We start from the raw sequence: 25202 nt of genomic DNA, 5'->3' as shown, positions 1-25202 counted from the left end.
TTTAGCATGAAGGGCTGTTGAATTTTGTCAAAGGCCTTTTCTGCATCTATTGAGATAATCATGTGGTTTTTGTCTTTGGTTCTGTTTATATGCTGGATTACGTTTATTGATTTGCATATGTTGAACCAGCCTTGCAACCAGGGATGAAGCCCATTTGATCATGTCATTCACGAGCAGATTGTTCAGTTTCCATGTAGCTGAGCGGTTTTGAGTGAGTTTCTTAATCCTGAGTTCTAGTTTGATTGCACTGTGGTCTGAGAGACAGTTTGTTATAATTTCTGTTCTTTTACGTTTGCTGAGGAGTGCTTTACTTCCAACTATGTGGTCAATTTTGGAATAAGTGTGATGTGATGCTGAGAAGACTGTATATTCTGTTGATTTGGGGTGGAGTGTTCTGTAGATGTCTATTACGTCCACTTGGTGCAGAGCTGAGTTCAATTCCTGGATATCCTTGTTAACTTTGTCTCGTTGATCTGTCTGATGTTGACAGTGGGGTGTTAAAGTCTCCCATTATTATTGTGTGGGAGTCTAAGTCTCTTTGTTAAGTCTCTAAGGACTTGCTGTATGAATCTGGGTGCTCCTGTATTGGGCACATATATATTTAGGATAGTTAGCTCTTCTTGTTGAATTGATCCCTTTACCATTATGTAATGGTCTTCTTTGTCTCTTTTGATCTTTGCCGGTTTAAAGTCTGTTTTATCAGAGACTAGGATTGCAACCCCTGCCTTTTTTTGTTTTCCATTTGCTTGGTAGGTCTTCCTCCATCCCTTTATTTTGAGCCTATGTGTGTCTCTGCACGTGAGATGGGTCTACTGAATACAGCGCACTGATGGGTCTTGACTCTTTATCCAATTTGCCAGTCTGTGTCTTTTAATTGGAGCATTTAGTCCATTTACATTTAAGGTTAATATTGTTATGTGTGAATTTGGTCCTGTCATTATGATGTTAGCTGGTTATTTTGCTCGTTAGTTGATCCAGTTTCTTCCTAGCATCGATGGTCTTTACATTTTGGCATGTTTTTTCATGCCAGATGTACCAGTTGTTCCTTTCCATGTTTAGTGCTTCCTTCAGGAGCTCTTGTAGGGCAGGCCTGGTGGTGACAAAATCTCTCAGCATTTGCTTGTCTGTAAAGTATTTTATTTCTCCTTCACTTATGAAGCTTAGTTTGGCTGGATATGAAATTGTGGGTTGAAAATTCTTTTCTTTAAGAATGTTGAATATTGGCCCTCACTCTCTTCTGGCTTGTAGAGTTTCTGCCAAGAGATCCACTGTTAGTCTGATGGGCTTCCCTTTGTGGGTAACCCGACCTTTCTCTCTGGCTGCCCTTAATATTTTTTCCTTCATTTCAACTTTGGTGAATCTGACAATTATGTGTCTTGGAGTTGCTCTTCTCGAGGAGTATCTTTGTGGTGTTCTCTGTATTTCCTGAATTTGAATGTTGGCCTGCCTTGCCAAGTTTGGGAAGTTCTCCTGGATAATATCCTGCAGAGTGTTTTCCACCTTGGTTCCATTCTCTCCGTCACTTTCAGGTACACCAATCAGACGTAGATTTGGTTTTTTCACATAGTCCCATATTTCTTGGAGGCTTTGTTCGTTTCTTTTTACTCTTTTTTTCTCTAAACTTCTCTTCTCACTTCATTTCATTCATTTGATCTTCAATCATTGATACCCTTTCTTCCAGTTGATCGAATTGGTTACTGAAGCTAGTGCATTCGTCACGTAGTTCTCGTGCCATGGTTTTCAGCTCCATCAGGTCATTTAAGGACTTCTCTACACTGGTTATTCTAGTTAGCCATTTGTCTAATCTTTTTTCAAGGTTTTAGCTTCTTTGCGATGGGTTTGAACTTCCTCCTTTAGCTCAGAGAAGTTTGATCGTCTGAAGCCTTCTTCACTCAATTCGTCAAAGTCATTCTCCGTCCAGCTTTGTTCCGTTGCTGGTGAGAAGCTGCGTTCCTTTGGAGGAGAAGAGGCACTCTGATTTTTAGAATTTTCAGCTTTTCTGCTCTGTTTTTTCCCCATCTTTGTGGTTTTATCTACCTTTGGTCTTTGATGATGGTGACGTACAAATGGGGTTTTGTTGTGGATGTCCTTTCTGTTTGTTAGTTTTCCTTCTAACAGTCAGAACCCTCAGCTGCAGGTCTGTTGGAGTTTGCTGGAGGTCCGCTCCAGACCTTGTTTGCCTGGGTATCAGCAGCAGAGGCTGCAGAACAGCGAATATTGCTGAACAGCAAAGGTTGCTGCCTGATTGTTCCTCTGGAAGCTTCATCTCAGAGGGGTATCTGGCCGTGTGAGGTGTCAGTCTGCCCCTACTTGGGGGTGCCTCCCAGTTAAGCTACTCGGGGGTCAGGGACCCACTTGAGGAGGCAGTCTGTCTGTTCTCAGATCTCAAACTCCATGCTGGGAGAACCACTACTCTCTTCAAAGCTGTCAGACAGGGACATTTAAATCTGCAGAGGTTTCTGCCGCCTTTTGTTCGGCTATGCCCTGCCCCCAGAGGTGGAGTCTACAGAGGTAGGCAGGCCTCCTTGAGCTGCGGTGGGCTCCCCAGTTTGAGCTTCCTGGCTGCTTTGTTTACCTACTCAAGCCTCATCAATGGCGGATGCCCCTCCCCCAGCCTCACTGCCGCCTTGCAGTTAGATCTCAGACTGCCGAGCTAGCAATGAGCGAGGCTCCGTGGGCGTGGGACCCTCTGAGCCAGGCGCGGGATATAATCTCCTGGTGTACTGTTTGCTAAGACCCTTGGAAAAGCACAGTATTAGGGTGGGAGTTACCCAATTTTCCAGGTGGTATCTGTCACGGCTTCCCTTGGCTAGGAAAGGGAATTCCCTTACCCCTTGCGCTTCCCGGGTGAGGCGATGCCTCGCCCTGCTTTGGCTCTCGCTCGCTGCACCGACTGTCCTGCCCCGACTGTCCGACACGCCCCAGTGAGATGAACCCGGTACCTCAGTTGGAAATGCAGAAATCACCTGTCTTCTGCGTTGTTCATGCTGGGAGCTGTAGACTGGAGCTGTTCCTATTCGGCCATCTTGGAACCGGCCCGGGAAAGAAATTTTTTAAAATGCACTGGCTAGCAACAAATGTGCAAAAAATAATACAAATGAGAGAGTGGGCTCAAGCTTTCAACAAGGTGGAAAAGAAGTTAAAATGTTAAAGAATGTTTAGAAATATGCTGAAATGTGAAAGTTCGTTATAAAGCAAAGAGAAACCTTTAGAGGTGTGTGAGCATGTCAATAGTGAGTTGCCATAAGTGCCGGTCCTCAGTATAGGTGATGATCTAAAAGAATAGATGTGCTTTCTCATCCATTTATTACCCTCTCAACCAGCTGACCATGCTAACAAGCTGTTGAGAATTGTGGATTTTTTGTTTTTAATTAATAAAACCTTTTTTTTAACCTTTAAGATAAGTGAGGGTTTCCTTGAGGAGGTCTTTGAGAAGTCTGGCTGCAATGGTGGGTTGGTTGCAAAGCAAGGAGTAGTAGAACACATTCTGTCTAGTCAATCATATTGCTAGGGAAACATCTAATCAGTTTATTCAGGACAGAGCCTTTGAGGTCGTCTGATTGACCAGTGTCTATGTGTATTTTGCAGTGAGCAAATAAGACAACTTTTTTTCTGATCAGTAGGTTAAGGAGACAGAGGATGGTCATCCTATCTTGCCTTTGCTCCTGTCATCACTGGGGCTTGTTTGGGTCACTTCTGTCTTAGAATATTATACTATCTGATGTCACGACTCACTGTAAAGCTACATTAATTGTGATAACTTGAAACAGGATAGATAAATTGATAAATAGAATAAAATAGAGAATTTAGAAATAGACTGCCACCTATGAAGTGACTTGGTGGTTGGCAAAGGTACCAATGCAATTCTATTGAGAAAGAGTGCTCATTTCAATAAATGGTACCAAAGTATATGAATAACCATATGAAAAAAATTGAACCTTCGGTCCTACCTCACATAGTATATATTTAAAAATTCTAGATGGATTACAGACCTAAATGTGAAATACTCAACAGAGAAGCTTCTAGCAGGAAACATTGAGAGTGCCTACATGACCTTGGGATAGGCAAACATTTTTTAAGCTAAAGACAATAGATACACTAACTGTAAAAAAAAATACTAAATTGTACTTCATATATACATATGTGTGTGTATAAATATATTCTTCATTAAAAAACTAAGAAAGTTAAGAGACAAGCCACAGAATGGAAGAAGAAATTTCCAAATGAATATATCCAGCAAAGAACTCATATCTACAATATATTTTGAGATACCTTTATAAATTAATAAGATAAATGCAAACAAGAATACAAATATGAACAAAAAACTTGAACAGGCACTTCACCAAATGAAATTACCTAAATTGTTAATTAGCACATGAAAAAGTGGTCAGTATCATTAATCATCAGAGAAATGTAAACTAAAACTACAATGTACTATTACTACACAACCCATCTGAAGAATGGCTAAAATTAAAAACACTGACAATACTAAGTGTTGAAAAAGTGTTGAAGCAGGGCAACTGTAATTCTCATATTGCTAACGGTATGTAAATTGGCAAAACCACTTAGGAAAATTCTCCATCTGTATCTTCTAAATCCTGTATGCCTATCCTCTGACCCAGCAATTCCACTTCTAGGTATATACCCCAGGAAAATGAATGTATATGTCCACCAAAAGAGATGTATAAGAAGGTGCATAGTAGCTCTTTTCTTAGTAGCTGATGAATAGAAATAGTTAAGGTGTCTAGCATCAACAGAATGGATAAACACATTATTGAATATTCAGACAATGAAATACTACACAGAAATTAAAAAAGAATGACTGCTGCTAACCACAGCAGCATGGATGAATCACAGATATGAAAGAAGGCAAATACCAAAGTGCATGTACTGTGAGATTTCATTTATAGCAAGTTCACGAACATGTAAAACTAATCTATGAGATAGAAGACATTAAAATGGTAGCATGATGGTATGGGGGTGAGATCAGCTGGAATGAGGATGAGGGAGGATTCAGGGGTTCTAGAAATGATCTATATCTTGATCTGAGGATTGATTACACAGCATAAATAAATGAAAATTCATCAAGCTATAAACTTAAAATTTGTATGCTTTATTTATTTTATCTATATTTCCTTTTCAAGGCACTGTTCTATGGTTTAAAATGTACACCTTTACCTCATCAACATTTACCTTCAAATAGTGTTATTCCACTTCACATATACTGTGAGAACCTTTCAGCAGTATATTTCCATTTCTCATTCCCTTTCTTTGTGTCCTTGTTGTTGTTCATTTTACTTCTACAGGTTATAAACTCCCATGATGCCTGCAATGTTTTGCTTTAAACAGTTAATAATCTTTTATAGGATATTTTTAAACTGAAAAATAAGGGTTTTGTATTTATCCACATATTTACCATATCTAGAACTCTTTATTTTGTATTGGTACAAATTTCCATCTGGTATCATTGTCCTTCTGTCTGAAGAGCTTCCTTTAACACATTTTGGACTTATAATAAATTCAACTTTTCTTTGTCTGGAAAAGTCTTTATTGTGCCTTCACTTTTTTTTTTTTTTTGAGACAAAGTCTTGCCCTGTTGTCCAGGCCGAAGTGCAGTGGTGCAGTCTCTGCTCATTGCAACCTCCGCATCCCATGTTCAAGTGATTCTTGTGCCTCAGCATCCCAAGTGGCTGGGATTACAGGTGCGTGCCACCATACCTTGTTGATTTTTTGTCTTTTTAGTAGAGACGAGGTTTTGCCATGTTGGCCAGGCTCGTCTTGAACTCCTGACCTCAGGTGATCCACCTGCCTTGGCCTCCCAAAGTGCTGGGATTACAAGCATGAGCCACTGTGCCTGGCCTATGCCTTCACTTTTAAAAGATAATTTTACTGGGTATAATATTCTATACCGACAGTTGTTTTTTGGTTGGTTTTCTTTTTCTTTTTCTTTTTTTTTTTTTTTCTGAGACAGAGTCTCACTCTGTTGCCCAGGCTGGAGTGCAGTGGCGCGATCGCTGCTCACTGCAAGCTGTGCCTCCCGGGTTCATGCCATTCTCCTGTCTCAGCCTCCCAAGTAGCTGGAACTACAGACACCCGCCACCACGCCTGGCTAATTTTTTTGTATTTTTTAGTAGAGACAGGGTTTCACCATGTTTGCCAGGATGGTCTTGATCTCCTGACCTTGTGACCCACCTGCCTCGGCCTCCCAAAGTGCTGGGATTACAGGCGTGAGCCACCGCGCCCAGCCTGGTTTTCTTTTTCTTTTAGCTCTTTAAGGAAGATTTACTACTATCTTCTGGTTTTCTATTTTCTCACAAGAAGCTGTTTACCATTCTTATCTTTGTTTTTCTTTATATAAAATGTATTTTCCCCCCTTTGGCTGCTTTGAAGATTTTCTCTTCACCACTGGTTTTTAATAAGTTGATTATTATATATCCTGCTGTTTATTTTATTTGTTTCTTCTGCTTATGATTCATTGAACTTGTTAGGTCCAGTTTTCATTAAATGTAGAAAAACTTTGGCCATATTTTTTTAAATTTTCTGTCCCTACCTCTTCTCTTACTGAGACTTTAATTACTCATATATTAGACTATTTAATATTATGCCATAACTCACTGAGGTTCTGCTCTCTTTTTCTTTCTTTGCTTTTTTTTGTGTGTATTTTTGTCTCTGTGCTTCATTTTGGGTTGTTTTTATTGTTTTCTCTTCAAGTTCACTAGCATTTTTTTCAGCAGCATGATATGGTTTGGCTCTGTGCCCCACCTAAATCTCATGTTGAATTGTAATCCCCACTGTTGGAGGTGGGGCCTGGCAAAAGGTGACTGGATCATGGGGGTGGTTTCAAATGATTTAGCACCATCCCCCTTGCTGTCCTCATGATAGAGTTCTCACAAAATCTGGTTGATTAAAAGTGTGTAGCACTTCCCTCTTTGCTCTCTCTCTCTCTCTCTCTCCTGCTTCTCTGCCATATGAGATCATAGTGCTTGCTTCCCCCTTGGCCTTCCACCATGATTGTAAGTTTCTTGACACCTCCTCAGAAGCAGAAGTCTGTTCAGCCCGCACAACTGTGAGCTGATTAAATCTCTTTTCTTTATAGACTACCTAGCCTCAGGTAGTTGATAGCAGTGTAGAACAGACTGATACAAGTGTCTAATCTGTTGTTAAGCCTAGCAGTGCATTTTCTATTTCAGATATTATAATTTTTATCTCTACAAGTTTCATTTTTAATTTTTAAAATATGTTTCTTTCTCTCCCATTGTATTGTTTCCATCTACATTCTTGAGAACCTCTTTATAACAGTTGTTTTAACTTCCATTTCTGCTCTTCCCATCATCTCTCCATTTCCACGTCTGTTTCTATTCATTGATTTCTCCTTGTTGTGGGTCATATTCTTCTGCTTCTTTGCATTCCTCGTAATTTATGATTGAATGTCACTACTTTTACATTGTGAATGTGATGTGTTGGGTGCTGGGTTTTGTTAGATTCCTTTAAACAGTGGTTTAGTTTTTTCTGAGATGCAGTTAAGTTACTTGTAATAAACTTGATCCATTCAAGACTTGCTTTTAAGCTTTTCTTGGGACAGATCTACATGGAGTGATTGATTATTCTAGTTTGCCTGGGATTAAGGAGTTTTCCAAGACATGGGACTTTCACTATAAAACTGGGATTGAAGAGTTTCTGAGAAATGGGACTTTTAGTTTTAAAGCTGAGAAAGCCCAAGGCAAACCAGGACAAGCTGGTCGTCCTAGATCCGGAGCATGCTGTTGGCCAGGGATAATTCAGTCCCACTATGAAATTTTGAGTAACCTACCCATTTGACAAGGTCTTTACCCTCTAGCTGGTGAGCACATGGGTTCGTCCCAGCTCTGTGGATTCTGGAGATTGTTTCCTAATGGCTTTTTCCTGGCCTCGATTACTTTCCTTTCATGTATGCTCAAATTAGTTACTCAGTGAAAGACATAGATCTCCCTGGAGTTTGTGAGGTTTTTTGTTTGTTTGTTTGTTTGTTTTATTTTTTCTGTGCAGATTCATCTTTTCCTATACTCTGTCCTGCAAATTTTAGCTGCCATGGCTACCCTGAACTTCAATCTTTGTATCCTTAACTCAGTGAAACTGATGAACTCTGCCTTCTCCCATGCTGTTCTGCTGCCTGGAAACTGCCTCTAGGCAGTAAGCTAGGATAAACATAGGGATAATTTTGTTCCTTCTTACAGGAATCATAGTCCTGAAATGCCTGTTGTCTAGTTCCTGAAAACTGATATGTAATGCAGTTTGTCTGGCTTTATTGTTGTTTAAGATGGGAGTGTATATGTAATCTCTGGTACTTCATTGTTGCCATATGCAGAAGTCTTTACATTTCACACCTCCATACATTTTTTAAATGTATATGTTATAAATACTTGAAGGAGTTGTTCTTTTTCAGGGTACACCAGTTTGGATGCTTTCAGTTTAAGCTTACTAAGACAATGGAATATTTGAAAATAATAATAGCAACTATTTACTGAGTCTCAGCCCTGTGCTGGATGTTTCATGTACATTGTCTTGAATCATCACAAAAACATTTAAAGATAGATATTGTTGATATCATTACCTCTGTTTTAAAGATGTCAAAATTGATATTCAAATCAGTAACTTCACTAAACTCATCAGCTAGTATATTGAACAGCTTACATGTGAATGTAGTCTCTCTGAGTACTCATTTGTCCATACCACAGTGCCTAATGTGTAGTATGAAAATGTTATCACACCAGCTGGGCACAGTGGCTCATGCCTGTAATCCCAGCACTTTGGGAAGCTGAGGCGGGTGGATCGCCCTGAGGTCAGGAGTTTGAGACCAGCCTGGCCAACATGGTGAAACCCTATCTCTACTAAAAATACAAAAATTAGCTGGGCACGGTGGCGGGTGCCTGTGATCTCAGCTGCTTAGGAGGCTGAGGCAGGAGAATTGCTTGAACCTGGGAGGTGGAGGTTGCAGTGAGCCGAGATCACGCCGTTGCACTCCAGCCTGAGCAACAAGAGTGAAACTCCATCTCAAAAAAAAAAAAAAAAATACCATACCAAAAGCCTTAGAGGTCAAAATAATTTGTGGTGAAAAGGTTAGCTCATGCAGAATATTTAAGTAATTCTGATAATAGCGTTTTTTGCGATATAGGTGCATAACTAATTTGTTATTGTGTGTGTGTGTGTGTGTGAGAGAGAGAGAGAGAGAGAGAGAGAGAGAGAGAGAGAGAGAGAATGAGTCTAGGTGCAGATTTCTATGCGCATGTTTTTGGTGAAGTGAATAAAGGAGCTTTACCTGGCCACATTGACCTTCTTCGAGCCCTGGTGACTTTGAATATGATACTGAAATTGCATTCAATTCCCAAAGTTATTATTTTAATTTCCTAGGTTCCACAATTACCATACACTTAGTGGCTTAAAACAACAGAAATTTATTTTCTTCCAGTTCTGGAGGCCAAAATTCCCAAATCAAGGTTTCAGCAGAGCTGCACACCCTCTGAAGGCTCCAGGGGAGACCTTCCTTGGCTCTTCCAGCTTCTAGTCACTCTCAGCATTTCTTGGCTTGTGGCAGCATCACTCCATCTCTGCTGCCATCTTCCCGTGGTCTTCTTTCCTGTGTCTTTCTGTCTTTTCCTCGTCTCTTCTCTTCTAAGGACTTGTTAGTGGATTTAGTGTGCCTCCCCCGCAACTCCCACCAGTCTAAGATGATTTCAGCTGATATCCTTAACTGGATTACATCTGAAAAGACCCTAGTTCCCAAAGAGGTCACGTTCACAGGTATCAGAGGTTAGGACTTGGACATAGCTTTTTGAGGAATACAGTTCAATTCACTACAATTTTTGTGAGAGTCTTCCAAATGGCTGCTCTTTCATATTCTGCCAGAAAGGCTATCAAGCTATCTTGAAGGGAAGGTGGTTTGGACACCTCTGTGTTCATTTCCATGGTGCTGAAGGTTTTAGACAGTTAAATAACAGAAGAATGCCCTTTTACTTTGCTAGGCCACCTTTCTGCTTGATCCCACGGAAGCTGGCTACCTTGCAACCCAGGCAGTTATCTCCTGTAATTATTCATAAACCACAACTGAGAAATAACTCTAGACACCCACATCTGAACAAGATGAACCTCTAACTTGTACATCCAAGCCTGAGTGTGACTTCTCTCCAGGTATCTCTCTTTCCATTTGGGCAGCGAGACAGCCCTTGGGTCCTCGCCACTTTTGAGTCAGAGATTCTATCTTCCAAGCTTCTGTTTCACTCCCTCTCTGCATATATTTGGTGACCAGGTATCCTGTTTTGCAACTTTCTTCTAATGTCTTTTTATCTGTGCACATAAACAACAACTTTTCTTCTTAATTCTTCTTTGTGACCTTGCCAACTAAGAATCTTGAACATGATGGGACTGAATGTTTAAGGCATTAAACTTAATAACTAGGTCATTACCACTATTTACTAACCTGGACTCATTCACAGTGATCTTTTCTTTTCGCCTTGCCACAGCATAATGAGGTTATTAAGTACAGCAAGAGGTGTAAGTACTCCCGGTTTGCTCTAATGCTATGTGGGGAGATGGCTGGGTCTTTGGTCATAATTCCTGTTAAATGACTCCAAGGAGATACAGTTAAGTTGCCTTGAAATGATATTTCCCTTCAATGTAAACTTTTTTCTTTAAATGGGTTGTTTTTAGGTCCCTAAAATTCCCAGTTATAAGCCACCTAATGCCTCATTCAGCTTAACAGTGGGGTCATGGAGTGTGGCAGTTAAAAGCACAGGGCCGGCTGAGCGTGGTGGCTCACACCTCTAATCCCAGCACTTTGGGAGGCCGAGGCGGGCGGATCGTGAGGTCAGGAGTTCAAGACCAGCCTGGCCAACATGGTGAAACTCCCTTTCTACTAAAAAACAAACAACCAAACAAAAATTAGCTGGGTGTGGTGGCAGATACCTGTAATCCCAGCTACTCGGGGGGCTGAGGCAGGAGAATTGCTTGAAACTGGAAGGCAGAGGTTGCAGTGAGCCGAGATTGAGCCACTGCACTCCAGCCTGGGTGAAAGAGTGAAACTTTGTCTGAAACAACAACAACAACAACAACAAAAACACAGGTCCTGGAGCCACACCGCCTGGGTTTGAATACCAGCTCTGCTACCTACTATATGATGCTGTGCATGTTATTTGATCTTTTTCTGCCTCCATTTCCTCATCTGGACAAGCACGAGGATTAAATGAATTCATATATGTAAAATGCTTAGGCTGGTACCTGGCACATAGTGAGTGCCTCATACATGTGAGTGGTTATGTTTATCCATTAAACCCAAAGAAATTGCTTTTGGCATCTACTGTGTATAAGGCACGGTTTGGTGCTATGCATTTTAGCCGATAGCATTATAGGTTGACTTGTCACCCCCAAAATTCATATGTTGAAGTCCTAACCCACAGTAGAATGTGACCTTATTTGGAGATAGGGTCTTTAAAGAGGTAATCAAGTTAAAGTGAGGCCATTAAAGTGAGGGTAGTGTATATGACTGGTGTCCTTATAAGAAGAGGAGCTTTGGATATAGAAGGAGGGCAATGTAAGAAGACACAGGGAGCAGATGGCCATCTACAAGCCAAGGAGAGAGGTCTGGAACACATCCTTCCCTTATAGCCCTCAGCAGGAACCATCCCTACCAGCACCTTGATTTTGGACTTCTAGCCTCCAAAACTGTGGAGAATGAATTTATGCTGTTTAAGCCACCTATTACAGCAGCCTTGGGACTAAGACAGGTAGTTATAGTGAGAAATCCCAGGGAGCATGTCATCTGGTAAGAGGGATGTATTCCATGGGACTCTGGTTGTAAGCAACAGAGATCCACGAAAGCTCACTTAAACAAATAGGCAACCCAAAAGATGAACTCACAAAATCCAAAGGTAGGTCTGTAGCTGGCACATAAACATCTCTGTCTCTTGCCCCTGCCCCTCTCTTGGTGACTGTGACATTCCTCCCTCTCTCTGTCTCTCTCCACCCTGGTTTTCTGTGCTTTGCCAGTGCAGATGACAGAAAACATGGTTTGTGCATTAAAGATACAACCACCTAGAAAGAAACTGCATGACTCACTCATCAGTTTCAAACTCTCAGGGAAGAGTATCTCATTCTTCCACCCCGAGTCAGATGCTTACCCCATCAGCTGTGACCAAAAGGGCAGTATGTCAGTGAACAAACATGGTGCTGCTGCTGTAACCAGATGGATGGAGCAAGAGGAGGGGCCATTACCAAGAGAAGAAAACTGGGCATATGACCAGGGTGGGGGTGGGTCCATTAATAGAGATAAATAATCACAGAGTCACGATGCCATACTACTGTAGAGCATGAAGGTAAGAAAATCTAGAGAAAATGTCCCATCAAACAGCATCTGGCATGTTCTGGTCTTGGAGCTGGAATTGCTTCTTCTACCTTCAAAGAGGCAGAAATTAGCAAGGATTAAAAGCATAAGTCCTTGAATCAGAGACACATGGGCTTCAATCCAATTTGGCCTTGTATTAATTGTGCTGCCTTGGACATGCCACCAGGCCTCTTAGAGCCTCAGCTTCCTCATCTTTCAAAATGAAAGATGAAAATAATATCGGCAACTTCCTAAGTTTGAGGGGAGCTTTAAAGGTGTACTTTGTACCTCTAAGTACCCAATATGTGTTAACCGTTGTTACCACCATTGGTATTTGATGAATCCTTTTTTGCTTTGCTTTATTCTTCAGGCTGAATTCTCAGAGTTGAACCTAGCTGCCTATGTGACCGGGGGCTGCATGGTAGACATGCAGGTCGTGAGAAATGGGACCAAAGTGGTGAGGTGAGTAGGACTAAAATATGCAGAACCTTCTGAGAATTGCATACGTGGAACCTCAGGTAGCCCACCCCTCCGTCCACTGCCTGCAACCTAACTCCTTTGCCACATGTACTTTCCTGTACAGAATGTCTGCTTCCCAGGTGTGGCTGCAGTAGTAATGACCAGCGGCACATATCGTACGGGCAGCACCTGTGGTGTCCCCAAGTGAGCCATGGGCTTGGAGAGAAAAGACTTGGGTTCCATTTCTGGCTTTGAGGCTCTGCTCTGGCATATTATTTAGTCTCTTGTGTCCTCTACTTCTCATCTGCAGCATGATGATATGCACTGAAGTTAGAGGCTGCTAAAGTTTACAGAAACTCACATGTATGACAGCACCCTGTTAACTCTGAAGTGCGGTACGAATGGAAGGTTTATTAGAATAAATGAAATTCAACTTCCTGCAATATGGCAGACTAAGTGTTCATAGAATCTTCTCCAAGTAGACCAAAACTAAAAGCACTAGATATATAATATGTTCAGAAAATCTGTTTGTAATTTATGCCAAATTGGAGAGCAAGTGAGGGGTTTCTTCAGAAGCCAAAAATGACAAGAATGTATAAATCCGTAGGCGAGATAAACACATGTATGAATACATTGCTATCTAGTTAAGTACCCAGAGAACGATACACACTAGGTCTCATGAGGGTTTAGAGAAGGAAGAGCCAGGATTCAGATTTGGGGAAGGAGGGAAAACAGGAAAAGCTTTGAGGAAAAGGTAACATTTGTTCTGAGCCTGGTCCAATGGTTGAATGTGGACATCCTCAGACTGGGTGTAGTGAAAGAGAAGTATATCCTAAGAGTAGGAAACAGCCTCTGCAAATAAAGACAGATCCAAAAAAAAAGGTGCATGTTTGGCATATTAGTCCTTTTTCATGCTGCTGATAAAGACATACACTCGAGACCGGGTAATTCATAAAGAAAAAGAGGCTTACTGGACTCACAGTTCCACGTGGCTGAGGAGGCCTCACAATCACGGTGGAAGGTGAAAGGCATATCTTACCTGATGGCCGACAAGAGAGAATGAGAGCCTGTGCAGGGAAACTCCCCTCTATAAAACCGTTAGATCTCTTGAGACTTACTCACTATCACGAGAACAGCATGAGAAAGACCCGCCCCCATGATTCAATTACCTCCCACCAGGTCCCTCCCACGACACATGGGAATTGTGGGAGCTACAATTCAAGATAAGATTTGGGTGGGGACACAGCCAAACCATATCATTTGGGAAATTATGATAATTCAACTAATTCAGCCATTCTTTATTGAGTGCCTACTGTATGCCACGAAAGACATTTGGCTTCCTATTTCCAGTAACGGTGGGCTAGGTCATTTGGACCAGCTTTTCCCCTGAAAACAACGTAAAAACTGATACTAAATAATTACAGTCTTTAAAGGCCTTCTAAGAGTTGGTGTGACAGTAAGGAATTACCAGGAAGAGACTGATGGGAAAATGAAAACCCAGACAGGTAAATGAGTACAAAGCCACCTGTATCCTGAGAGTATTCACTAGGTCAGCCAAATTTGCAACTGGTTTTGAGAGCTTAGTGGAGGCAAGGGAGACAGAAATCAACACTCAGGGCCACTCACAATAGGGAGTGTAACAGTAGACCCTCTCCACAATAAGCTGAGATTCCCCAAAGGACTACAGCTTCTAGGTGAACATGAATTACAAGTAGGTGAGCCCTCACAAGTACTCGCAGCTTGAATTGCAGTTTGAATACCCCGGCCCTCCAGGAAACCTCAAGCATTGAACTTGGTTTATGGTGATCCCAGACATGCCAGAAATAAAAGCAAATCCTATGTAAAGGAAGGCACTTTCAAGCTAGGCTTCAAATGATCCTTCAAATAATTTTTTTGTATAATAGCTAGCACGTAATCAAAGATAACCAGGTGAAACAGGAACAATAGACAATGGAGACAGAACCTCAAAGACAGAAGACATTAGAATTATCACACAGGTTATTTTTAAAAACTATACATATCAAATTGAAAAAAATCAGGTATGGAGATATCTGCAGAGAAAAGGACACTAAAAAAAGTTATATAACCAGGTTTTTGTGTTTGTTTGTTTTGAGGTGGAGTTTCGCTCTTGTTGCCCAGGCTGGAGTGCAATGGCATGATCTTGGCTCACTGCAACCTTCGCCTCCCAGGTTCAAGCAATTCTTCTGCCTCAGCCTCCCGAGTAGCTGGGATTACAGACATGCACCACCACACCAGGCTAATTTTGTATTTTTAGTAGAAACGGGGTTTTGCCATGTCGGTCAGGCTGGTCTCAAACTCCTGACCTGAGGAGATCCCCCGGCCTTGGCCTCCCAAAGTGTTGGAATTACAGGTGTGAGCCACCACGACCAGCCGATACAACCATTTTTTTTTTTAAACACAACTTCTGGAAATGAAAACTAGAGTAATCAAAATTATTGTGTTTAACATCACATTAGACATGGCTGAAAAAGCGTTTATGAAATGAAAGGTACAGCTGAAGAGATTATCCTGAAGGAAGCACAGAGAGAAAAAGATTGGAGGTGCAGGAAAGACTGTTAGATTCTAGGAGAGGGCCTAATATTCATTTAATCAGAATCTCAAAAGAGAGAGGTAAAAGAGAATAGAGCAGAGACAGTATTTGAAGAAATGATTGTTTTGGAAAGATACCAAACCACCGAAAGCAGAAGCTTGGCAAATTTCAAGCAGGATAAATAAAAATAATTCCACACCAAGACTCAATAGTGATATTTAGAAAGAAAAAGCCAGAGGGAAAAAGGCAGATTACAGATGGTCCCCAATTTACAATGGTTTGACTTATAATTTTTTGACTTTGTGATGATACAAAGTGACACTCATTCAGCAGAACATTAATAAATTGCATGAGCTCTTCAACACTTTATTATAAAATAGACTTTTTGTTCAAAGATTTTGCCCAACTGTAGGCTAATGTAAGTGCTCTGATAATGTTTAAGGTAGGCTAGGCTAAGCGATGATGTTTGGTAGGTTAGGGGTAATAAATGCATTTTCTTTTTTTCTTTTTTTTTTTTGAGACAGAGTCTCGCTGTCGTCCAGGCTGGAGTGCAGTGGCGTGATCTCGGTTCACTGCAAGCTCTGCCTTCCAGGTTCACACCATTCACCTGCCCCAGCCTCCCAAGTAGCTGGGACTACAGGCGCCCACCACCATGCCCAGCTAATTTTTTGTATTTTTAGTACAGACAGGGTTTCACCGTGTTAGCCAGGATGTTCTCCATCTCCTGACCTCATGATCCTCCCACTTTGGCCTTCCAAAGTACTGAGGTTACAGGTGTGAGCCACTGTGCCCGGCCAATAAATGCATTTTCAACTTAGGATATTTTCAGTTTACAGTGGGTTTATTGGGATGCAGCCCCTTTGTAAGTTAAGGAACATCTGTACTTTTGTGAAAGTAACAGAGTGGCAGCTTCCTGAGAACAGTGGTGGAAAAATGTCTTCAGTGTGCTGAGAGAAATTAATTGCCAACCTATAATTCTATCCTCAGAGAAACATCTTTTATGAATGATGGCAAAATAAAAACATTTACAGACCTTCACAAAGGGAAACTGTAAAGTATGTATGTACTTTAGGCAAAAATAAAATGATCTCAGATTAACATAGAGCTGCAAGATTATATGAAGGGCAAAGAAAGTGGTGTTAATAGGTATTGTCTTCAAAAGACAATAAAATAATTTTATGGATTTAAAAATATATGAAGGATTAAAATATACAACATTAAGTTAGTAGAGATTGAGGGTAAATGGAATTAAGATATTCTGAGGCCCTTGTATTGTCAGGGAAGAAAGTAAACATGGCCAGGTGTGGTGGCTCACGCCTGTAAATCCCAGCACTTTGGGAGGCCAGGTGGGTGGATTGCCTGCGCTCAGGAGTTTGAGACCAGCCTGGGCAACATAGTGAAACTCCATCTCTGCGAAAAATACAAAAAAATAGCGGAAATCCTCCCAGCTACTCAGGGAGGCTGAATTGGGAGAATTGATTGAGCCCGGGGAGGTCAAAGCTGCAGTGAGCTGTGATCACGCCACTGCACTTTAGCCTGGGTGACAGAGAAAGACCTTGTCTCAAAAAAAAAAAAAAAAAAGTAAATATATTAATAGCAGGCTTTAAAAACCAACACAGAACAGGTGTTGTAAATAACACAAAGTAAATGGTTGATTTACACCCAATATAACAGCAGGTCTGATCTGATATCATTCTGAATTGCTTATACAGCAGTGCTGGTTATTAAAATATTGAAACTTTTCTATACCGGTAGGTAAATAGCCATTGCCTTGAGCCTACTGAGGGACTTCAGCCACCCTAACCCCATGAGACTGTTCCTGTGTCCCCCAGTCCACCACACTCCTGTCCCCAAGCCCATATTCTTGTTCTCCCCTGGCCAGAGGATGCCCAGACATTGTAGGGAAGAACCTCAGAAGTAGTAGTGGAACCCCAGAGAGTGAATGCCTGGTTTCTCCTGTCTCTTCAAGGCTATAAATGCCTGTGCATCTTCTGGATTCGCCCTCTCATGGTCATTTGTGAGAACTGCAAACCCCACAAAGTACTCTGGGAGTTGTTAAATATTTGTGTCACTAGTGTATGTATACCAATAATTACATTAAATGTAAATGGACTAAATGCACTAATTAAAGAGAAGAGTTATCAGTGTAACTTTTTAAAAATCCAAATGTTTTCCATTCAAGACATTCATCTAAAATATAAGCATATAGAAAATTTGAAAGTTAAAGAAAGGGGAAAAATATGCCATGCAACTGTGCAGCAAAAGAAAGCTCACTGATGCAGCTGCATTAATGTCTGGGGGAAAAAATAGACTTGCAGGTGAAAAGCATTACTAGGGAAAAGGAAGTAATTATGATAAAGATTCATTTACTTAGAAGAAATAATTTTAAATGTATAAGCACTATATAAAAATAACTCAAGATATACTTCAAAAACGGACAAAACTATAAGGAGACATAAAGAAGTTCCTGATTATTGGAGATTAGGAGAATAATGCTAAATATATACATTCATGTACTTCTCCATAGCACCCTCATTTTGCACACAAGAACTGTAAAAAGCCTAAAATGCTATTGTTTAGGAATCTGTGCTCATATTTGATATTTTTTGTACTCGTGTCCTGCTTCCTTATTTGGAAGGGTGGCTGGATCTCCTTCATTTGTAACAGGTAAAAACAAGAACATCTATCCCGGCTGGGCACAATGGCTTACGCCTGTAATCCCAGCACTTTGGGAGGCCAAAGTGGGCAGATTGCTTGAGATCAGGAGTTTGAGACAAGCCTGGGCAATATGGCAAAACCCTGTCTCTAATAACAATGCAAAAATTATCCAGGTATGGTGATGTGCGCCTGTAATCTCAGCTATTTGAGTGGCTGAGGCGTGAGAATCACTTGAACCTGGGAGCGGATGCTGCAGTGAGCCACTGCCGTGAGCCTGGATGACAGATTGAGACCCTGCCACAAAAAAAAAAAAAAAAAAGAACAACTGTCCCATTTGTCCTCAAATTTAGCTATGGATTAGAATCACCTAGGAATTATTTTAAAATCCTGATACCCAAGCAGTGTCCCAGACGTATTGCACTGGAATCTCTGAGGGTGGGATTTAGGTATTCGTATTTTTAAAGCTCCCCTCGTGATTCTAGTGGCAGCCAAAGTAGGAAACATCCCCAGATTGTTCTCAACATGGCCCTGCACTGAGGCAGGACGGGCTGAAAAGCTGAGGACACTCCTAGGTATGTTGCCTGAACACAAGAATCACTTTGCAAAAATAGACATCTTCAAGTCTTATTCTAGACCTGCCATATTCTTCCTAAATTTACAACATTGTTTACAAAAATAAAGTTACAGAAATGTTCCAGGTATTTGCTAATTGGCAGTTCTTCCAGCATTCAGGAATGGCAGACTTTGAAGGCAGTTGTTGTAGGATGAATTGTGCTCCCCTGGAAAAAGATGAAGTCTCAACTCGTAGTACCTCAGAACGTGACCTTACTTAGAAATAGCATTGTTGCAGATGTGATGATTAAGGTGCAGTTATACTGGAGTAGTGTGAGCCCTTAATCCAATATGACTGGTGTCCTTATAAGAAGAGGGAAATTTAGACACGGGGAAAACACCCTGTGATGTTGGAAGCAGAGATTGGGGAGATACATTGACAAACCAAGAATTGCTGACAATCATCAGAAGCTAGGAGACAGGCATCTCCTGCCAAACCCTCAGAAAGAAAACCAACTCTGCCAACACCTTTTTTTTTTTCCTTGAGACAGGGTCTCTCTCTGTCACCCAGGCTGGGGTACAGTGATGCGATCACTGCTCACTGCAGCCTCAACCTCCTGGGCTCAAGAGGTCCACCCACCTCAGCCTCCTGAATAGCTGGGACTACAGGCACATGCCACCATGCCTGCCTAAGTTTTAAATTTTTGGTAGAGATGGGGTCTTGCTCTGTTGCCCAAGCTGGTATCGAACTCCTGAGCTCAAGCGATCCTCCCACCTTGGCCTCCTAACGTGCTGGGATTACAGGCATAAGCCACCGAGCCCAGCCTGCCAACACCTTGATTTTGGACTTCTAGCCTCTAGAACCATGAGAGAATAAATTTCTCTTGTTTAAAGTCATTAAGTTTGTGGTCCCTTGCTACAGCAGCCCTAGAAAATGAATATAGCAGTGCCTCTTGAAATTTAATGTGTGTACACACCTCTGGGAGATCTCATGTTAAAATGCAGATCTTCATCCATTATGTCTTCAGGTATGGCCTGAGATTTTGAGTTTTCTTTGAGCTCCCAGGTGAAGCCAGTGCATCTGGTCTTGCAGGCTCAGTTGGAGCAGCAAGGATGTGAACAAGCTCCTGGATGCTGCTGATGCTGCTGTTGGAAGATCACATTTTGAGTAGCCAGGGCTGTGAAGACAGTGCCAGTATAGCTAAAGGCCTGGGTTCAGGGACCCATATGGCTGTTGAGATTTATTCTGTCTCATGCCCAGGATGGTGCTTACAATCTCAGCCAGGTAGCTCACTTTAGCAAGATTTGTTACAGGATGTCAGACCCATGAGAATGTGCACACACACTAAGTAGCCTGTGACTCAGTGTGTCCTTCAGTGGGGGGAATCAGTAGAATCTTCCAAAGTACCATTTGATCCAGCAATCCCATTACTGAGTATATACCCAAAGAAATATAAATCATTCTACCATAAAGACACATACGTGCAAATGTTCATTGCAGCACTAGTCACAATAGCAAAGACATGAAATCAACCTAAATTCCCATCAGTGGTAGACTGGATGAAGAAAATGTGGTACATATACATGGAATACTATGCAGCCATAAAAAAGAAGGAGATCATGTCTTTTGTGGGAACATGGATGGAGCTGGAGGCCATTACCATTAGCAAACTAACACAGGAACAGAAAACCAAATACCACATTTTCTCATTTATAAGTGGGAGCTAAATGATGAGAACTCATGGACACAGAGAGAACAACAGATACTGAGACCTACTTGAGGGTGAAGGGTGGGAGGAGGGAGAGGATCAGAAAAAATAACTATTGAGTACTAGGCTTTGTATCTGCGTGACAAAATAATCTGTACAGCAAACCCCTATGACACAAGTTTACTGGTATAACAAACCTGCACATGTAACCCTGAACCTAAAATAAAAGTTTGATAAACAAATAAATAAAAACAGTGGAATCTTCCACAGGCATATAGGGCCATAACAAGTCCTAGCTATGGTCTCCCAAAATAGGAATATTGAACAGTGCTCTTGACTTGCTGTGTGTTCTTTCAAAGACACGTAGACGTTGTATTGAAATTGCCTGTAAGCACTTCCAGTATGCATTGTGACCAAGGTCTAGATCTCCCGAAGTCTTGCTCACAAGGAGCAACTTCAGGAATGGTGATGTGATGGTTAATTTACCCAGAGGGCTGGTAAAACTTTATTTCTTGGTGCGTCTGTGAGGGTATTTCTGGAAGAGTGTTGGAATCAGTAGGCTCATCAAGGAAGATCTTCCCTCACTGTGTGGTCAGGCAGCATCCAATCCGCTGGGGGTCCCACTACAACAAAAAGACAGAGGAAGAGCTAAATCTCTCTCTCTTGACCTGAGACACCTGTCTTCTCCTGCCCTTGGACATCAAAGCTCCTGGTTCTTAGGCCTTCAAACTTCAAGACTGATGCCAGCAGCCACCCAATTCTCAAGACTCCAGCCATAGACTGGGAAATTATACGGTTGACACTCCTGGTTCTCAAGCCTTCAAACTCAGACCAAATCACACTATGAGCTTTCCTGGTTCTCCAGCTCACAGCCAGCATCTTGTGGAACTTGTCAGCCTCTGTAATCATGTGAGCCAATCCCCATAATAAATCTCCTCTTCGATATATCCTGTTAGTTCTGTTTCTCTGGAGAACCCTGACTAATATAGGTGACCAGGATGGATGGCAGAGAAGATCATTGCTGGCTTTCTCCAGCTTCCATTCCTTCTGCTTTGGCAAACAGCACCTAGGACTCCATTGAGGTGACCCCCTCCCCAACTTGCAGTCTGTGTGGTGTGTGCAGCTGATGGCGCATGACTGGCCCCAGTCAATTGGAATATCTCATTGGGACCCAAGCCAGGCCAGTGCCAGAACTCTTGGATGAAAGGCACATGTTTTCTGCTGGGACCACAGAGCGGATGGGATGTATGTCTGGAGCTGCTGGTGGCCATCTCTCTCCTTGAGTGAACAATCTGCCAAGAATGAAGCCAAGGTAAAGGAACACACAGCCAAGCAGAGAGACGATGCCCTGATGATGTTGTTCAAGGCTCTGGATCCGGACTTATCCCCAGACTTGAGCCAAAAAAAATCCCTTTTTGTTTAAGCCAGCTTGAATTGCACATACAAAATTCATGAACTTTTATTTATTTAGCAAACACTTTTATAGCATTTCCTACGTGCTAGGCACTGCTCCAAGCACTTAACATGAATTAACTCATTTCATCCTTTCGACAACTCTATAGGGTGTGTGCTATTAAAATCACCATTTTATAGATAAAAAGGCTGAAACACCAATGGATGGGGTAATGACATCCAGTTCTCCAGCCAATAAGTGGCAAAGCTAGGATTCAAGCCCAAGGCAGTCTGCCTCCAAGGCCTGTGTGTGGCAAGGGGCAGAGCTGCTTAAAGAAGCCATATGTCTCCTACTATGAATGCCATGCAAGAGTACAGTCGAACAACGACATGGAAGGAAAATATGGAGAGGATCCATGCATCTGACTTTTAGGTGGGGAACAAGGAAAAGTCAGTCACCACTATTGATGGCACCTTGTGCACCAGGGCTGTACTAAGTGCCCATCATAGATGGTCTTCTTACCTAGTTGTTACGAACCCATGAGATGGCCTAATAATAATGTAGACAGCCAGTATAGCCTGAAGGTTAAGAACACAGTTCTGGAGCAGGCTGCAGGCTGCCTTGGTGGACATCCCAGATTTGTCACGGTGACAGCAGCTGTGTGACCGTGGGCAGTAACTTATCTGTAATACTACTCCTCCTCCTCCTCCTCCTAATAATAATAACAATACCTCCTCATAAGGTTGCAGTGAGGATTACATGAGTTAGTATAATGTGAAATGCTAAACACAATGCCTGGATCAGGATAATCACTAAATTAAGCGTGTAATAATAATTATTATAGCCCCATTTAGAGAGGAAGAAACTGAGTCACAACTGGGACAGTTAAATCATTGTCATTGATTTCATTGCCCCAGATCACACTTTTAGAAAGTAGCACCACTTGGATTTGAACCCAGGTCTCTGATTCTATACCGAGTGAATTTCCAAGTGTCTTCGAATCTTTGTCCACTCCACCAGCCTCTGGTCCTGTTGAGCCCACACCAGGCTGGCGTACAGAAAGCAGCAGTATGTAGAGATTTCTCCAGGGTGCAGAGTGAAGCTACAGCTCATTCAGGGTACAGTATGGGAGTGTTGCCCTCCCTTAAAAATCTGTTGCTCAGGTATGAGAATTTACCTCTCTGAGCCTCAGTGTTTTTTAATCTGTAAAACGTAATAATATTATTTTGCATAGTTTTTGTAAGGATGACATGAGATGTCATCTATGAAAATTTGTGCATTCATTCCACAAACATTTATTAAGGACCTACTATGTTCCAGGGACCACTTCAGACATTGGGTATTGTATCAGACAGGGACCAGGCAAAAGACAGAATTCACCCCTAAATGGTCTAAATAAAGAGACTTTAAGGAAGAGGCAACTTATAGAGGAGTGTGAGGGGCTAAGGGAACGTGAGGTATTTAGAATCTGACAACAGAAGGAAACCATTATCCCTAGGGGTGAAGGGACAAAAGGAGAAAATAGAATTTCTAGACTAAATCTAGTAGGTTTAATCTAGACTTGAGCAGGAGAGCTGGTCCATTGAAGCTATAACTGGGGAGGAACTCAGCTACCTTCAAAGTCATGGCACTAAAGCACGGTGGGCGCTAGAGAGAAGTACCACCCCCTTCTCTCCCTCTGCCTTCCAGTCTCCTGCTGGGGCCTCACTTTGGCCAAAGGCAAGCAGAAACCTTTCAGCAAGGGAGCTGAGTTGATGCTGCCAACAGGGACCCATCTCCTGTAGCTCAGAGCAGGGCAGAGAAGAGTGGAAACAGCATAGAATGGGGTCAGGAGGGCACAAAAAGAGAATAACTCTTAGGGGACCAGTGAACAAAACAGACCAAGTCCCTGCTTACATGGTCAGATTCTAGGAGTGCTTTGTAAATGGCCAAGCATTGTACACAAGTTGGTTAAATCACCAGTATTTGCAGCAGCTGTCTTGATAGCCCTCCTTCCTCTGGTTTTTGTCCAAACCCAAACCGAGGGTGGCCAGCCAGCCAGCTCGAGGTGCTTAAGCGCAACCCAGACATCCAGGTTCTCTATTTAGAAAGCAGAGCAGGGGCCATCCCGGGGCATGTTAAAATTCATGCTTTGTGAGTGCCTTCGCTGTTCTGGACCCAAATTCTAGCCTGGCTCCGCAAGGGAGAGATAAAAAGGGACAGCCATGTTTATACAGACAGAAGGGACTGCAAATACAGGGCAGGAGAAACCAAGAATGAAAAACACCCGAGGAGGCAGACGTTAATGAGACCCCAATCTAATTACGCAAGTTCTGCTCTCAGTTTCCAGCATTAGGCAACACTAAATTATAGGCACCCGTTCAAACCGCAGCGGCTGATAATGTGCATCCGCTCATTAGAAGGTCAGACCTCAGAGAGGGCTGAAGAGCAGGAGCCAGGAAGCATCGGTAACGCAAGACCTTGACGAAAGGCATCAGAGACTCTCAGATCCTCCCCCTCCCCAGCTCCCACCCAGGCTTACTGTTTGTAGGGAGGATGTTTGGTGCAAGAGGGAGATGCATGGGCTTGTTCCAGAGGAGGGGATGGTCTATAAAATCTTAGAGTTCCAGAGTCAGAAGAGCCCCTTAGACTTTTCTATGTGTCCCCATTTTACAGATGGGCAAACTGTGACTTAGGGAAGAGAGAAGGGTGGCTTTTCCAAATCCTCCCAGCATATCAGCTCCTGAGCCACAATGAGCCCTTGACTCCTGAATCTCTATCCTGGGACTTCTCTAACATCCCATCAAGAAACTTAATTTTTATAATAACATTTCTTTACTCCTTATTTCATACATAATTGCCCAGATTCTTCTGGGCTTCCTGAACTTTTAATTTCAAATTCCAGATATCCATTCATTCAACAGAATTTATTAGAGGCAAATTTCGAGTGCCAGGCTCCAGCAAACATTACATAGAACACAGTTCCTGCACTCACTCCCAAGTACCTGTGCGTGTGTTTGGAAAAGTGTTCCCTTCACCTCTTCTAAATGTCTCTGTATGCATTAAGCTGCTTCCTCCTTTCCTTCCTTTCATTCATTATGTGCCACACACAGAGGGTGCAGTGGTGAATGAAATAGACAGTAGCTCCTGTGGAGCTGATACTAGAGTTGCGGAAAACAATCAATAAGTAAGCAGATACGTGGGCTAAGGGCAGGTCATGAGAAACAGGTGAAGCAAAAGCAACAGAGAAGTTGGTATTTGAGGTGTGGGAAGCAGGGAAGGCCTCCTGAGGAGGTGACTTGAGTGGAGAGGAAAACAGAGTGAGCAGAGCGAGCCCCGTGTGTATGGAGGGTGGAGCTTCCCTCTCTCTCAACTTTGGGTGGACATGCACACAGATAAGTGGCAGCTTGGGGGCCAAATGAGGGGAAGGAGAAAGGCAGAGACTTCCTTGGCTTGGCGCATACCTTGCTCTCATCCATCAAGATTGTGCTTCCGTGCCCGCTTCTCTCCCTCCCTGAAGTTGAATTTGGTGCCCACCTCCGAGCTCAC

General features: G+C 42.3%; 1 protein-coding gene across 10 annotated transcripts in view; it reads left to right on the top strand.

The window, feature by feature from the left end:
* SYN3 (synapsin III) overlaps window positions 1-25202 on the top strand; it is a 546668-nt gene that overhangs the window by 113696 nt on the left and 407770 nt on the right. For all 10 annotated transcript variants that reach the window (XM_054675522.2, XM_016939061.4, XM_016939062.4 and 7 more), the window contains exon 4: window positions 12723-12814. In XM_054675522.2, the coding sequence (XP_054531497.1) occupies window positions 12723-12814 (92 nt within the window). The remainder of the gene's footprint in view (window positions 1-12722; window positions 12815-25202) is intronic.

The sequence above is a fragment of the Pan troglodytes genome, chromosome 23, assembly GCF_028858775.2.
Source record: "Pan troglodytes isolate AG18354 chromosome 23, NHGRI_mPanTro3-v2.0_pri, whole genome shotgun sequence".
NCBI lineage: Eukaryota > Metazoa > Chordata > Mammalia > Primates > Hominidae > Pan > Pan troglodytes.
This window is presented reverse-complemented; position numbering and strand designations above follow the sequence as displayed.